The 16,784-nt window shown below is 37.5% G+C and overlaps 2 protein-coding genes across 14 annotated transcripts in view; one reads left to right on the plus strand and one right to left on the minus strand.

The window, feature by feature from the left end:
- Window positions 1-7,617, plus strand: part of Acss3 (acyl-CoA synthetase short chain family member 3) — a 150,525-nt gene extending 142,908 nt beyond the window's left edge. The window contains exons 14-16 of the mRNA XM_075954457.1: window positions 3,684-3,783; window positions 3,871-4,046; window positions 4,992-7,617. Coding sequence (XP_075810572.1) covers window positions 3,684-3,783; window positions 3,871-4,046; window positions 4,992-5,060 — 345 coding nt within the window. The 3' untranslated portion in view covers window positions 5,061-7,617. The remainder of the gene's footprint in view (window positions 1-3,683; window positions 3,784-3,870; window positions 4,047-4,991) is intronic.
- Window positions 7,618-9,428: 1,811 nt separating this feature from the next.
- Window positions 9,429-16,784, minus strand: part of Ppfia2 (PPFI scaffold protein A2) — a 345,304-nt gene continuing 337,948 nt past the window's right edge. For 9 of the 13 annotated variants that reach the window (XM_075954444.1, XM_075954445.1, XM_075954443.1 and 6 more), the window contains 3 exons: window positions 13,465-13,624; window positions 12,225-12,316; window positions 9,429-10,129 (listed from right to left, as the gene is read on the minus strand). In XM_075954444.1, the coding sequence (XP_075810559.1) occupies window positions 12,258-12,316; window positions 13,465-13,624 (219 nt within the window). In that variant the 3' untranslated portion in view covers window positions 9,429-10,129; window positions 12,225-12,257. The remainder of the gene's footprint in view (window positions 10,130-12,224; window positions 12,317-13,464; window positions 13,625-16,784) is intronic. The other 4 variants (XM_075954446.1, XM_075954452.1, XM_075954447.1 and 1 more) reach the window with 2 other exon arrangements.

The raw sequence follows: 16,784 nt of genomic DNA on the forward strand, positions 1-16,784 counted from the left end.
GTCCCATGAGAAGGAATTGGGGTAGAGCAAAAGGATTAATGCCAATAAGGCTTCATGGAAATGGAGGATCAATGGTGAGACAGGACATCTGGAAATAAGTCAAGCTGTTCTGTGTATTTACAGTGGTGATATATACCACAAACTGTCAGAACCTATAGATTATAGCAAAGATGCATACATGCACATGAGTCAGGCAGGCTCTGTACGCATGAGGGCATGATCTATGTGGGGAGTTTCCACTTTCTGCTTAATTTGTTGTAATTCTATGCCTACTCTAAATATATACCTTAAAATTCCACTCTGACTTTGCATTTCTTATTCCTGAAATTGCTACATTCCTTGCCAGTGCTTCTAAAAGTTGGATTAAATCCCCCAACAGCTCACTTTGTAAGTAGCAGCCTCTCTTCCACCATCACCATTGTTTCTTCTACAGTCTCCAGCCTCACTCGCTTATTTCCTGATCCGAATTGATCTTGGGTAGTTTATTGAGATTTTTCTTGTCCCATCTCCCTTGCCTGGTAAATGTCTACCCATATTTTCTTATTGTCTTATGCTAAGGGAAGCCATCTCTGAGGTCCATATTTTTGAGTGATGTTAACAGCTTTTTAGTGTTATCTTTCATTTAGATAATCCATTTTTGCAGATAACTTATCCCTTTTTATAGCTACATGACCATAAAATTAAACATTTATGATGACTTTTATTTTCTTTTTTCGACACAGCGTTTCTCTGTAGCTTTTGGAGACTGTCCTGGAACTAGCTCTTGTAGTCCAGCCTGGCCTCGAACTCACGGAGATCCGCCTGCCTCTGCCTACTGAGTGCTGGGATTAAAGGCGTGTGCCACCATCACCTAGCTTTATGATGAAAGTTTTATAATAACTTTCTTCTCTGATAGAGTAAACTCCATGTCTTAGTTAGGGTTTCTATTACTGGGACAAAGTACCATGACTAAAAGGCAAGTTGGGAAGGCAAGGGTTAATTTGGCTTCCACTTTAGCATTGTTGTTCACCACTGAAGGAAGTCAGGAAACAGGTCAGGTTCCCAGAGACAGGAGCTGATACAGAGGTCATGGAGGGGAGCTGCCTACTGGCTTGCTTCCCTTGCTTGCTGACCCCACTTTCTTGTGCTTAGAGATGACACCAACCACCATGAACTGGCTCCTCCCTCATTGATCAGTAAATGAGAAAATGCCTTATAGCTAGATTAGCAGGAGACTTTTCCTCACTGAGAGTCCTTCTTCTGGTGATGCTAACTTGTGTCATGTTGACTAAACTACCCAGTACAACTGACTCCTTATTAACCCGACACACAAACAAATCACTCTTCAGCCACAACCCTCCCTTTCTTATTCATCCCCAAGATCTTAAATAACTTTAAAAGTCCCAAGTCTTTATAAATTCAAACATATTAAAATTCCATCTCCTTTAAAATAGCCAATCTTTTTTTTTTAAAGTTCAAGTCTTTCAACTATTGGCTCCTTTAAAAATCAAAATTAAATACCTTCTTCAAGAGGGAAGAACCAGGACACTGTCACAATCTCAACCAAGCACAACCAAGCTCCGCCAGAATAAAGAACTTAAAGTCCATATACCTGGGATTCACTCAGGATCTTCTGGAATCCTTCAAGGGCTTGGGTCGCTTCTCCCGCCCTGCCCTCTGCAGCACACACAGTTTGTCTTCTAGGTCTGGCTGGCTCCAATCCACTGCTGCTGCTGTTCTAGATGGTCTTCCCATGACACTGGCATCTCCAGAATGTTGGGGTCCTTGTAACTGGGCTTCTCTTTCTCCAATAGCCTCTCATAGGCTATTTTCATAGTGCCAAGCTTCAACTTCTTTACATTATCACTTTAGTCCTGGGTCTTCAATGGCCCCTGTGGCTTCCCCTTCACCAATGACATCTCCTGTGCCCTCAGTGCTATAATTCAAGTGCTCTCTATAAGCCTTCCATGCCTTCAAAAGGGTTATGCAAACACATTCCCAATCTGGCTACCAGCACAAGGTACAACCTTGGCCACCTCTGGAACACAGCTTCTCTGTGCTCTCAGGAAACACTTTCCTGATTTCACCTCAGTGACTCTGGTCTCTCTTCATCACCATGAATTTCTTAGCTTCAGCTGACTAGCTTCATGTATCCCAGCAAGGCAAAATTTTGCTTTAGTAGTTCTGATCTCTTGTTAATTCTTCAGCCTCAGATAACCGGAACCACAGGCAATTTGAATCCACAATGCCCAATAGCCCTGATAGAGTCTTTACACTTCCCTCTGAAACTTCACAAGCCAGGCCTCCATCTTCTGCAGTGTTCTCAGCATTCTTGCCTTCCAAGCTCCTAAAGAACATCTCGCTGAGCTCTTACCACTCAATGGTTCTTCTAGCTCAAAGTTCCAAAGTCCTTCCACGATCCTCACCCAAACATAGTCATGTCTCTCACAGCAATACCACACTATGCTGGTACCAATTTGTCTTAGGGGTTCTGTTGCTGAGATGAAATACCATGACCTGACTTACACTTCAGCATTGCTATTCATTACTGAAGGAAGTCAGGAAAGGAACCTAAACTGAGCAGGATCTCAGAGGCAGGAGCTGATGAAGGGGCCATGGAGGGGAGGTGTTTACTGGCTTGCTTCCCATAGCTTGTTAAGCCCATCCCCTTATAGAATCCAGGACCAGCAGCCCAAACCTGGCCCCTCTGGCAATGATGACTAAATGAGAAAATGCCTTCCAGCTGGATCCCAGGAAGGACTTTCCTCAGCTGAGGCTCCTTCTTCTGAAGACTGTAGCTTGCATCAAGTTGACACACAAAAACATCCAGTACAATCCTTTGTGCATATTTGCTCTTCACTCAGCCTAATGCAGTAGGATTTGAGAGCATCAAGTATTTGTTGAATGAATGAATAGAGGACAGAATCAGCTCCAGGGAATGAGCTGTGTATCAAGACTATTGACTGTTCTCTCTTGTTATACATTTGAAAAGACAAATGTGCATCAGTCTCAGAGAACTTTTGCTCGTACATTTGTGTATGCTGCACCTAAGTAGATAATTTAACCACAGGCATCTATATTTCTTGTGGTAAATAAATCTGTGACTGTAGAGATAAAGTTGAATTGCCCTTAATGACCTACTGACCTTTGGGTGAGCACAGCAGACATTGTTCTCCATAGTGGTGATATCTGATACCAGGGATTCTCTTCATGGAAAATCTCCCCTATATTTGGAGAAGCCTCTGTAGGTGGTAGGATCCATCTATGGAATAAAATGTTCCATTAGTCCTCAGAAATAAATTCACTTTTTTGGGGGGTGGGGCATCCTTGGATCTGTTGAAAAGCACACTTATTAGGTAGACAGCTCTGATATCGAATCAAATACCCCTAAAGCTTCCTGTTAGAGAAGGCCTGTGTGCTCTTTTTATGTACAATATCCACGATGCATTTTCTTTGACTTCATCAACAAGCAATTAAGATGAAGAAACAATCTCTTCACTTTCCAGGGAAGCCAAGCAATTTATCTTTGTTACTGTCGGCCCGCAGTAACTACCATGGGGATCCTAACTGTTTGCCTCAGTTGAAATGATGCAAACCTGTAGGAAATTGCAGGAAAGCGGCTATGGATCTCACGATTCCCTTTTCTAAAGATATTAAGATTATAAGCATATATATATTCTAAAATATGGCCTTTTTTATTGCAGTCAGTCCTTTCACATGGCACTGTTGCTGACTGTGCTGTGGTTGGCAAAGAAGACCCTTTGAAAGGTCATGTTCCTTTAGCCCTCTGTGTGTTGAAGAAAGGTGAGCTGTCTCTGTCATCGCTGGCTATTTGGGATGGAATGATTGCCATTAGTTTTTCACTTACCAACTCACTTTTTTTCTCACTAGATATAAATGCAACAGAAGAACAAGTCTTGGAAGAAATCGTGAAACATGTTAGGCAGAGCATTGGCCCCGTGGCTGCTTTTCGGAATGCAGTTTTTGTCAAGCAGTTACCCAAAACGAGGTCTGGCAAAATTCCACGGTCTACGCTGTCTGCCTTGGTCAATGGCAAGCCTTATAAGGTAAATAATTCCGATTCTATAATGCTGAGTCCTGAAATGATTTGGATCATGTGTTGGCACAAGCAAAATTCTATTAAATTCACATTTTCAATCATGAATTCTATCCCCAGCAAACCTTCATACTCTGTAAGTATGAGAATTTGAGAAAGAAATATTGGTTAAATCATATGCTTTACTTATAGAAACTGATGGGTGAACTGAGTTTATCAATTTTGTACATTTCAAATACACTTGAAGAAATTCATCTCTTTGAACTAAATGTATATTTTGCTTCATTATAATCACTAAAGACCATCCATGAGGAGAAATTGGAGTTTTTGAGAAGTCTAAAATGTTCTAGGATATCAGTGCTAACTGATTCTACTATGAAGAGAGACAATTGTCTTAGGAAACTTTAGACATTCAAGTACATACGTGTTTCAATGTCAATGCATGTGATTGTCATGAACATCTATAAATTCATCAATAATTTTAATAGAATTGTAAGAAACATTTGTCTGAGGGAATTTCTGAATAAACAAACACAAAATCTGGAGACTCCGTGGACATGCCAACAATTTTTCTAAACACACTATTTCCTTGACTATTCCTAAAGATTAAACTTTAAATATTGTACTTGAAGGTCCCTACTTCACACATTTTATCTGTTTTCTTTTTGTGAAATAATTGGGGGTATAAATCATGTGGCTTGTAACCCTAGCATTTGGGAAGTAAAGTCAGGGAAATCAAGAGCTCAAGACTGACCATTGCTAGGTAAGGTGTTTGAAGCCAGCCTATACTACAGGAGTCACTGTGTCAAAAAAGAAAAACCTCAAAAGAAAGTTAAAAGCATAACAAAACAATAACTGTGAGTGCTAAAACAAAGTATATCACTGTTTGTTGTACAAAAAGTCCTAGAGAAGCTAACGGGGATGCGAGCATCTGATGTTGTTCATTTCTTTTCAGGTAACGCCTACTATTGAAGACCCCAGCATTTTTGGTCACATAGAAGAAGTGCTGAGGCAGAGCTTGTGATTTTTATTTACTATATCCAGTCAGTCTGTCTTCATCTTCTAGCTGGATTTAAGTTGTTTATTTTCTATAAGTAAACTCTTAAAATTTCATTTTTAACTCAAATGTGAGCCTTAGAATTAAATCAGTCTAATAACCCATGAAAGGGCTGTATTCTATGTGATGTTATTTTATGTTATGTTATGTGAGCCAGTTCATATTGTTACCTCTTTCCTGTAACGTGGATCATTATATGCTATCTTGCATATTAAGGAACATGTCTTTGGTGTATACATTTTTATAAATTCATGTGCCTTACAAACACATTTCAATTGAAAGCATCTATATCTTCCAGGAGATAAGAATCAGCCACACTTTGATCAAAATCTAAATTCAAATCAAGGTAAAATATAATTTACATTGTTATTATGGGACCTCAAATGTTTAAGGTTTTTAAGATGACTAACTTCTTTACAGGTAATCATCTAGAGATGATTGTGTAAGCAACACAGGGCCGAGGATGGAGCAGTGTTGCTAGGTTCTCTAGCAACACAGGACCCCAGAATGGAGTACCATTTCTAGGTTGTCTGTGACTGGGTAAGGGGAGGCATATATCTGCAGAGAAACTAGACAGTTTTCCATCAAACCTTTTGTAGAATGAAGGCTCCTCAAATCCATGCCCCAGTTGATTGTGTCTGTCTTGATGCCTGCATCTACCAATAGCCTCAAGGAAATGGCATAGAAATGGAATGGAATGGCAAAGGAATGATATAAAAAATTAGGGAAGTTTTAGTCTTATTCTAAAAATCGAGAGACTTTCTAGATAATATCAATGAGTTCCCCCATTCTGTTTTGTTTTTTCCTTTTCCTTTTATTTTATTTTTTCAACAAGGTGACATGTCTCCTAGGTTGGCCTCACATCTACTATATGAGTGTGGCTGTCTTGGAAACCCTGGTCCTCTAACTCCTGGTTGATTGGATACTATCGTACTGAGTTCCAAATTAGCATTTTTTTACTCTTATGGGATCGAACCCAGAGACTTCTGCATGTTAGACAAACACTCTTCCACTGAGCTATACTCTAGGATATCAATGAATTTATGGTGGGGCCTTGAGCCATATATCCCAACAAGGGATTTTTAAGAAAAATATGAAGCCTTAAGTACTGGAAATCATGTGTTCCATTGAGGAGGCAGCCGTATCAGTCCCCAGATAAATATGGCTCAGGAGAGAGACTGCACACACGAACCTCTGGGTTTCAAGAGAACCCCAAATGTCTGCTTTTATTGCAAGATTTTACTTTGAATAAATGTTAACTCATTTACAGATTATGCTCTAACATTTATTTCCATCTACACTTTTATAAAATGACTGAGCCTTTTCAAAAACATTAAAAATGAGCCTTTAATAAGGTTATAGAAGTATATTCATTAACTAGAGTAGAAAGAAATAATTAACTAGATTAGAGCTCTACATGTATTATTCATCAGAGCACACATTTAAATCCAAAGAGTATACTGTGATCATTGAATCATTCAGAGTTTTTAGAATAATTTCTCAATTCTTCGGTTTCTGGGAAATATTATTATGAAGAGCCCGCTGTTCTAACAGAACCATTCAAATACACGAAATGCAGGTAGAAAGCAACAAATTAGAATTTACTATCATAAAATAATGTGTATTTTATATGAAAGCTCTCCTTTTAGGCCTCTTTGGACTGCTACGTAGATGATAAGTGACTTCTCAAAGGAAACTTACTGATTCAGCCACCTTCTTCATTGATAAATCTGAAAAAATATCTTCATTATCTTTAATTGTTTTGGTACCATGAGTTAAGCCAACTGGATATACATATTATTACTGGAACATGGTCAGTTCCTTGAGTTTCCCATTGCATGTGTAAATTCTATACATTATCAAGACTATAGGGTTAAAAATCATTATTTTTAATATGTTAGCATTATGATACAGTTCATTATTTTCCCCCACTTGAGTCAGATATTTTAACTGAATTCATCATTTTTTTGTTTGCAAGTGACCAACTCAGGCAAATCTAAGGACTGAAGAAGAATTTTATCTTCAGATCATTTGTAAATATTCCTCTTTAACAGATCTGCAGGGCCACCTCAGCATACAGGCCTGCATTGTTTTCCAGTTGTGGGAATCTAAGAACAAAAAACAAATAAGCAAACAAAAAAGCCAAGTGCATTACACTTTGGATGGAGCTGTTTCTTATGTTTCAGTGAGGAACTTCTCCACTCCAGTCCAGAGACAGTGGTCACATTCTTGTGGCTGAAATGGAGAAATTAAATGTATAACATACACATCAGACAGTTTACAATTTGGGGAGAAAATTAAACGACTTCTTATTTTAAATCTCACTATAATACTTTTTTTTTTTGCCAAATTTCAGCAGAAGATTTTTGAATTGGGTGTGTCTTTGATAGCAATAATGCAATCTAAACAAATGTGACCACGCTTCTATTTACCTAAATTGGTTCTGTGTGATCTTGTATTTTATGAAATTTTTAAAGTTGTAAAACATTTGCAAATAAAAATAAAAGTACTTTTAGTAACTGAAGTGTGTGCCAATTTATTTTCCCCATAAAATACATTCAACAGATCTAAATGAAACTTGTTTTACATGTCAAAAGGTAGGTTTATTTACATAAAATTGTATTTGAAAGGGCTTGGTCGATATTCTAAAATATTTGAATTCCTAATGTTGGTGGTCATATGGGAAAAATAAAAAATAAAAATAAAAAAACAAACTACCCAGAAAATTTAAACTCAATCCATGAAACTGGTTTTCAAATCTAAATATCCTTATACATTAAAACATATTTTGCATTTTCTTGAGGAAAGTAGTTGTACATTGTGTATCACACTGTTAATACTTAGTACATATCACCAGTAATTTTTTAAATGTATTTTCTCAAAAGCAGAAACTGTTTTCGGTGACTGAGTGAGTGGCTGCTAGTCTTAACTATGGAATGTTTCCCAAAGCTTCTGTGCCGAATGCCCGACAGGGCGATGATGATGGGAAATGCTTAGGTCACTGAAGTGGACCTCTCCCAAGGGGACTGTGTGGTTCCAATCCCATCAACGTTCTCCATTATCCGTGGCCTTGGGGCAAGCAGTTTTCTCTAGTACATGCTTTCTGCCGTGCCGTCCCACACCACTTGATTTCCCAAAGCATGCAGATCTGCCAATTCTTAAGCTGGATCATCCAAAAATAGCAGCCAAAATAATCTTTCTCTTCTACATATGTTACTTAATACAAGTCTTCCACTACAGCTCTGCAAACTTGGTTGCTCTACTGGTGTATAAATATGAATATAATGTTTTCTAGAGTATGAGTATCTTAGTTTCTCTTATATTTCATTTAGGTGACTTCATTCTTATTACGAGCTGCTCTTGCTCCTTTAACACCGGTTTTACTTGAGCAACATTTTCTTTTTAAATTCAGAACACTTCCATCAGCTGGTTTAGACCTCCCTCTAGTGGCAGATCTGATTTCGAAGAAAACTGCATTGAAAATCACTGAGTGATTGTCTTTGTGATTCGAATAACCTGTTAAATTTTGTGCTACTAGAAAACAGAGCTTAAACAGAAAACTGGAAGCATTATTTTTTTTTTATTGACAATGGAGAGGGCTTCTGTAACCATTACCTTTTGATTGAATCCGTTCAACAAAAATAGACATCAAAACAAATGTACGTGCAAATATAACAAATTAAAATACAAAAGAAAAAAAAGAAGTTACTAATGACAGGTCTTGCACTTAATAAGACCAAGCAGCAGGTAAACAGCAGTTCGATCCATGGTATTGTTAGATAGGTTTCACTTTGAAATCTCCCATATAAACTAGGAATAAACAACAGTGACATCACCAAATAAAGCCACAAGAAAGAGATGACTCTTCTCTACTTTTTTATACACTATATATTTTCATCATTCTGTCTTTTGTCCTTGGATGAAAATGAATTCAGGGAAGTCACAAAAAAAGTCATTTCCACTAAAGGCGTAGACTTGAGTAACATTAGACTTGAGTCTGGCTAATGCCCTGTTAACAGTGATTTTAAAAAGGGTGGGTGCTAAAGGGTTTGTTTGTGTTTTTGTTCCTGGTGGAGATGGGCCTCCGACTCCACGATGTTTGACACTCACTGTCCAGGATTAGCTGGCAGTTCAGGGTATTTGGATGAACATGTGGGTTCTTAATAAAGAAGGTCTCTGTGTGTGTGTCTGGGTTGTATGTATGTGTGTCTATGTTGTGTGTGTGTGTTGTGTGTGTGTGTTTCTTGGTCCACAGGCAACAGGATTAGACAATGTTTTTTTCTTAATATAAATTTTTAAAAGCATTGCATATAATGCTTGTAAACAGAGTTTGGCTTTGTTTTTTTTTTTTGTTGTTGTTGTTGAAAAGGAGATTGAGCCATCACAGTGCTATTTCTACGGAGAGAGGACATCACATCCCTGATTGCCTTGAAAGGTAAGTTTTGGCTCCAGGTCCAAGTTAAATCATTCTCTCTCTATTTTTTTTACATGATCAGAGGCAGGTGTTCAGCTGTAAGGTTTGACAGACTTACAGAAGAAGCATGTTGAAGTATGCTTCTAGAAAACATACGGATTGACTGTAAAAATTGTGGAATGGTAAGATACAAACAGGACTTGTAATTGTTCAATGTTTTCACTCAAGACTCCATGAACCATATATTTTATTTTTTTAAAAAATCATATTTATATCCATTTACAGAAGACTTACACATTTAAAAAGAAATGATACACAGTAATACATAAATGCCTATTATATTACAACATGAAAAAACAAGTAATTCCATCTCATAAAAGCATCGGATGTACAGAATTTATGATGTGGGTGATGTTCATATTTCAGATGACTTAAGCGTTTTATTACAATCATAGGAAACTAACCAAACTTATTATCTGACTCCCCCCAAAATCACGTGTTTAATGTTTGGTAAACTGTTACTTATATTATTTCCTTAGAATTCAGTCTTCGTAAAGGCTTTCTCCCTTCGTCTTTGTAGGCAGTAGTGCACTTTAGGTCGGGTATACTGAAAAGATGACATCTGTGAAAGGAAACGGAGGGCATGAGTTCATTGGTAGCACCGAGCCAGTGGCTCCCACTGTTCCTCGGGGGTGCATAGGTCTGGTCTAAAACCTCAGTGCAAAGAAAGCTATCTAGCATGGACCTAACAGTGGATCGGTGACATTTGTTAGTCTCCACTTATTGTATTTCTGGGGTGTTAAGTGGGATTTGTTTAACTTTGGCAAAAGTATGGCTATAGTAGAAACAGAGATAGTCACATAAAATGTCAGCATGCCTTCTGAATTTTTTATAGGTTGCTAATTATTAAGTTGGGTTGGAATGACCTATTCTGTAGAACAGATTTTGATTCTAGTTCATATATTGTAGAGTTCTTAAAATGATGCTTTACTTTAATCAAGACAGACCGGACACTATAGCACATTCTAAAGTTTCTGTTTCAGCTGTATGTATTTTACCACCGATTACAGCCATGATGTAACCTAGGAAAATCCCCCAATGACGCTTACTGACACAAAAGATCAATATGAAGTCTGTTTTGACTTTGTTGGTCACAACAGTCATTTTAATTTCTCGCCAAAATAAAAGTAAAGATTGCCTTTGATGATCCTATTCATATTTTTATTCCCTTTAAAGTTTAATAACTAGGAAATATGAACTAGAATGACATGCACGGAAAAATTGCAAATAGCTCAAGATTAATTCTACGCATGAGCCTAGAGCTAAGCAGCAAGCACTATTGAAAATATTAGTCATTTATAAGCTCGTGAATTATTAAATTTCTGAGAAATTTACTATGTTATATGTTGAATCTGTTATAAACAGTATTTTGGAAAGTCTCATGTTTAGCAATATGATTATATATTCTAAGCCATGCCTTATGAGACGAAAGAGTATATCACAATAAAAAAATTGTATTAGCATAGCATTTTGTGAAATTAAAAAATTTGTCTTAATTTTTTTTTCTGTTTTATCTGTTAGTGACCCATGTAAGGCAACATGTCAGCTCTTATGTTAGTCCTGAAGACAACACTACGTTGTACAGAAATCCTGATTGAAGGCAATGGAAAAAAAAAACTGCACAAGGCAGATTGCTGCTCTCTCTTTCTGCGTTTTTATCCCATCCCTGGGTACGCATACTGCTGCAAAACTATTCTTTTCCGAATATCAGCTCATTGGGAATCATAGAGCAGTTTGGTACGCCCAAATTTTAGGTTAAAGGAATTTTCAAAAATTTAAAATTTCTAAATCTAGGAAAGCAGTTTTACTCATAAAAAAGTTTTAAAGGAAAATTCCATGTCATGTAGATGAAATAATATTTTTCACTAATTGGTAATTCCTTATAAATGACTTATATCTTATGTATAGAACAAAGTTTTACACAATTTCGGTTCCCAATTCTTCTAAATTTTGTTTCTATGTGTACTACCCAGAGTCTTAAAATTGATACATATATAAATCATAATGGTAGAGACAAGACATTGGAAATTTAACACTTCTATTTTCAACTTTTTTTGTTATTATTAATCCACATCTAATTTCCTGCCTCTTATACTATTTGGCTGCAAACTTGCACAAATTCCTATTGTTCTGTTTTGGCTTCCTTCTAAGACAGACACTGAAGTTTGAGATTCAAATGCCAGACTCATACTAATAAAACTATGTAGGTGTCAACAAAAAATGCCACCGAAAATAATATGCTTAGCAACTCATTAATGTGGAATGACTATGTGGCAGAACTTCATCAGGCAGACCACAAAACACAGAAGACTGGTAACTATAAGAAATGCTAGCCGGGCGATGGTGGCGCATGCCTTTAATCCCAGCACTCGGGAGGCAGAGGTAGGGGGATCTCTGTGAGTTTGAGACCAGCCTGGTCTACAGAGCTAGTTCCAGGACAGGCTCCAAAGCCACAGAGAAACCCTGTCTCGAAAAACAAAACAAAACAAAAAAAAGAAATGCTAGATGAAGGATCAGGACTTATAGATTCCTAGAGTGGCTGATCACACCTCTGTGCCACTAGGGCCATACCAAAGGGTATGGGGCATATTGACTAGTCTCTGTAAACCCCATCTTTCTGTCGGTTCCTTGTTGCTCGGCCAAGAGACACTACTCACAGCAGGTTAGCGCTGCCTCCTTTGAGTGGCTTGTCAACATGAGTATGTGCGAACCGTGGAGTTGTCTAACCTCTGCAGTCTTGATGATGGAACTGCGAAGGAGAAAAGGGCTTTAGAGGTTCGCACACGAGAGATGAGAGAGAATGGTTTTCTCTGCAGAAAGGGATCCTGACCGTATTCGTAGACTATCTTTGCTCAGACACGAGCCACTCACGGTCCTCTTCTCTAGCCCCAGTGACTAATGAAAATTTACTGGAGTGCGATTGAGCTGAGCTCTTCAGTTGCAATATAGTCCTCCTTAGATGAAATCTGTAACAAAGCGACTCCCCAGGGTGAGCCTGCTTTTGCTGTGAAGATTACTCTCAGACAACTTGGTATTGTGGATTGTGGTATTGCATTTTTCTCTCTTCTATATGTAGTGACAAACTTCCATACTAATTTTAATCATGTTAAATTATTCATGAACCTTGCTAACAAGTTCCAAAATATTAACATGCTAAAGAAATGTGGATCAAAGACACTTTATGCACAGATGATTTTTAATTGCCATAACAAGTTGAAAAGAAATGAAGAGTCTAGATTATTATCTGAAAAACAAGAGAAAGACTGCTTTTCCTTGACGTCTCCAAAACAGAAATTTGAGCCGACTCTCCAGAATGCCTGTTTCTCTTGTGAAGGACGTAGCCTTAGTCTAGTGTCCACAGAGAGATGCAATTGGGAAATCACTGTTGGTTTTGTGCATGTTAATTCTCTTTTCATGTTTGTGATTATTTATTTAAGGCTTTCTGCCTGGTCAGAGGCAAAACATATCTGATGAAACTTAATTTGAAGGATAAAACATAAAATTTGTATTTCAATGTATAAAAGTGCCAATACAGTGAATTCCCATATCGAGTCGGATTTGATTTCAAATCAAACCTACATTTTATGTGGATTATTTATTTTGGCAATAGACGAGTAAAGAAACACAAATCGTGCATATGTTTTTCCTAGACATTAGTAGAACTGTTTTTTGGAGGGATGTAAATTATTTTTCAAATGTGTATAAAGTCTCATGGATGCATGCATCGCCAGTTTACACATTGTCTTTCTTTTGATAAAAAAGCAAAGTGAATTTCAAGCAGAGCAAACCAACTCAAGAAAAGAATCAATTCCGGAAGGCTATGCAAAGTTGAAGAATTATATATCTTTGGCTAAACAAGCCTTTTATGCTATAGGGAGAAGTGTAAAGCTACTGTACCATCCGTCGTCATTTTTCTTGACTGCCCAGATGTTGTAGTTAACCTGAACCCAGCTGGTAATGTCTCTGAGGACCCAGGCATCATGCTGATTCCGTGGACTTCACGGGGAGGGAACTGCCTTCGCCAGGTTGAGCCGCGTCTGAAATTCTTGTCATCGTTCTGCCAGGACACAGTTAGAGTTTGATGGCATGAAAACAAAGAAGCTACAGTCTATACATCTGTGTGCTCAGGGGCAACTGATAGAGTTTATTTAAATTCAGCCTGTCTAGTACACAGGGGAATGCTATGCTTCAGTTTGAACTCCTTTGTTGGTTCCAGAAGGAGGGAGTAAATATGATAGAAATGTATTTAGATAAAATTTTAATATGATTTCAAATCTAAAGATTGTTACCTTTAAACATCCTTGAAATCACCGAATACTAAAGGTATTTTTAAATCTAAATAGAACCTTGGATTTATTTGGTTCCATTTCGTGCTAAAGGATTTTTTAGTATGAGCCAATACTTAATTGCATCAGTTAAGTAGACTGCATTTGAGTCAAATAATCAACAAATATCACTTTTCTGCACACACAAGATAGATAGCATACAAAAATCTGTATTTGAGACACACTGGTTAGCATGTGATACAATTAGCTATAATCTTAATAAGAAACGCTAAACACGTGATTTGTTAGATTTTAGGTGATGATGAATTAACTGGATTTTTTTTTTTGAAAAATCTTTGCAGCCCGGGCTCCATCCTTTCGATTAGCACACTTGATTTTAAGGTGATACTAAAAGCAAAGGTTAATTCTGGTAGATAAATATTACATGGTAATGCTGCTGTTCCTAGCTATACTCCAGAAGTTGATAAGACCCTATTGCTGAAAGCACCTGATACGTGAGCTCTAAAGTATGGTGAGACTAAGCTGGGATTCTTCTAGAAACCTAATGCCACGTGGCTGGCTTGTATAGTTCTAAAATGTACTGTGTTGATACTGGAAGAGGAAACAATCACCAATCCGTCTTATGCAGTTGTAATCCTTCTGAGTGGCAATGATCACTGGCCTGACAAAACATGCCCCTTGGTTCAATGGTGACACAAACATTACAAACATTACAGGAATAACCAACCACTCTCAGGTTGAATGTAAGGCTGCTCCACAAGATAGGACTAATACCAAGCACCACTTTCAGGGCCGAGAACAGGTGGATATACAGGATATGAGGAACCCACGGATCTTACTCTGCTAAATGGACATAGCATTTAACTGATTCCTAATGACTTGTCCTTCTGCCTATAGATTAACATAACTCTAAAACCTTATCAGAGACGCCTCTTTGTGCAGTAAATAGAGGTTAACCTAGAGACTCCCAACTGGTCATTGTACAGAGAATAAGAAACCCTGGGAATGTTAAGCCTTATATGGGACATCCACATCACACCATTTCTTCCAAAGCTCGGGGATCATTGCAGAAGAAAGAGTAGAATAATTTCAAGAGCCAGAGGCGGTGGATGACTACAACAAAGCTCGGCTCTAGGCACATCAGGGAAGCCATGCACGTGAGTTCACAGTGGGTGTGATAGTAGGCCAGAGACCTATGCAAGCTCGAGGCAGACCAAATTCCAGCACGGAGAAAGAGGTGATCCTAACATCTCAATCATGGCTTAGGAGCTATTGATAATCAATAGTTTCTGGGGAAGAGGGAGAGTTAGTGTTCTCTAAATGTATTGTCTCTGAGAGGTTGATGGCCAAAATATATGGGTATCACTTATTGGATTATATGTGTTTATAAAAACGAATGAGAACCCAAAATTGGGTATATGACTTGGAGGGGATATTTGGGAAGATTTGGGGGAGGGGTGAATATAATCAAAATAGAATGTATAAAATTTTCAAAAGAGAAAAAATGATGTAATTCTAGTCACCAATTTTGGTATGTCTCAACGAAATAATCACTCTCTCTGTATATACAAAGTACCTGTTCAAAAGGCAATGATTTTCATTTGAAATAGTAATCAGAAATATAGAATTCAATATTATATGTGTGTATGTGTTTCTTTCTAAAAAATCTATAAATCATCCCACATAGATCTCATTTTCTAAGATCACCATGACTGAAGCTACATAATCACACATGTAATAAACTGAGTATCTACTCACTGAAATAGCAGGGAAGAGTGAGGGGGTAATAAATCCATCATTTAGACCAGAATAGGAAGAAGAGTTGATGGTGCATACTGAGAGAGCAGTAGATTGACCAATAAGTAAAATGTCACCAAAAACACAGGGCAATTTGCTGCAGAGGTCTCCACTTTGAGAGGAGTCTTTTTGCTGTGAAGGTGTCTTTGTGTTCAGTCACCTGGCACATGATTTGTACTGTGCAAAGCTTTGATAGGGCTGTGTAGTCCCAGAAGGTTAGCATGAGCTTCTCTGTGTGTCATTTCCAGTTCTGTACTATGCCATGCATATAGGAACCATGCAAGTCAGTGCATTCCTGGTTGATTATAGACAGGTAATGGTCAGAGGGGCAGGGCAGGGCACAGGGCACTGGGCTGTATCTATGTTTTGTCAGAGATCTGTTCCATGTTCTTCTGGTCTAACTAGCCCCATTCCTTCCACAACACATATGTAATTTACTTCACTATCTCATTTATTTAATTCTGACATATAGAGAAAGAAATGACACTACTCATTACAAATTGTTATGGCTCTATTGGAACAATGTAACATATATCCTTTAGTGACGGTCAATTTAACTCCCACTGAAGGTCTATTTGGGAGATAATTTAGATAATTTGCGTATTATACAGGGTTAAAATTCCTATTGTCAATATCTAACTTTCATTTTTATTTGATACTTTTTAGGCTAAGTGATATATACTATATCAAAATGATTTTGTTTTACATTTCCTCAGATATTCAGTGTTCACAGGTGGATGAAGGAAACAATATATTTCAATATAGTATGGGTCTCTGACTTGTATATATTTGGAGAATCATTATTTAAATTAAATATTGATCAATAACATAAAACCTTATCTTACATTTTAAGGCTGTATGACACCCTTATTTATTATACAACTTTAGGTGTTGTTTTTTTAATTTTTCTACAATCCCTCCCATGCTCTAACCCTCAAGTTCATGGCCTCTTCTTTATTTTTGACATTACAATATAATTATATTTCTTTCCTTACTACCTCCCAAACTTCCCAAATTGTTATTGTATGTTTCTACATATAATTTGCTCTGTCTGTATAATGGTACTTGTTTCTATGTTTTTAGGATTGACCATTTAGAATTTTCACAACTGATTGGTGTGCCTTTCTCTGGGGA

This window comes from Microtus pennsylvanicus, chromosome 20, assembly GCF_037038515.1.
Source record: "Microtus pennsylvanicus isolate mMicPen1 chromosome 20, mMicPen1.hap1, whole genome shotgun sequence".
Taxonomy (NCBI): Eukaryota; Metazoa; Chordata; class Mammalia; order Rodentia; family Cricetidae; genus Microtus; species Microtus pennsylvanicus.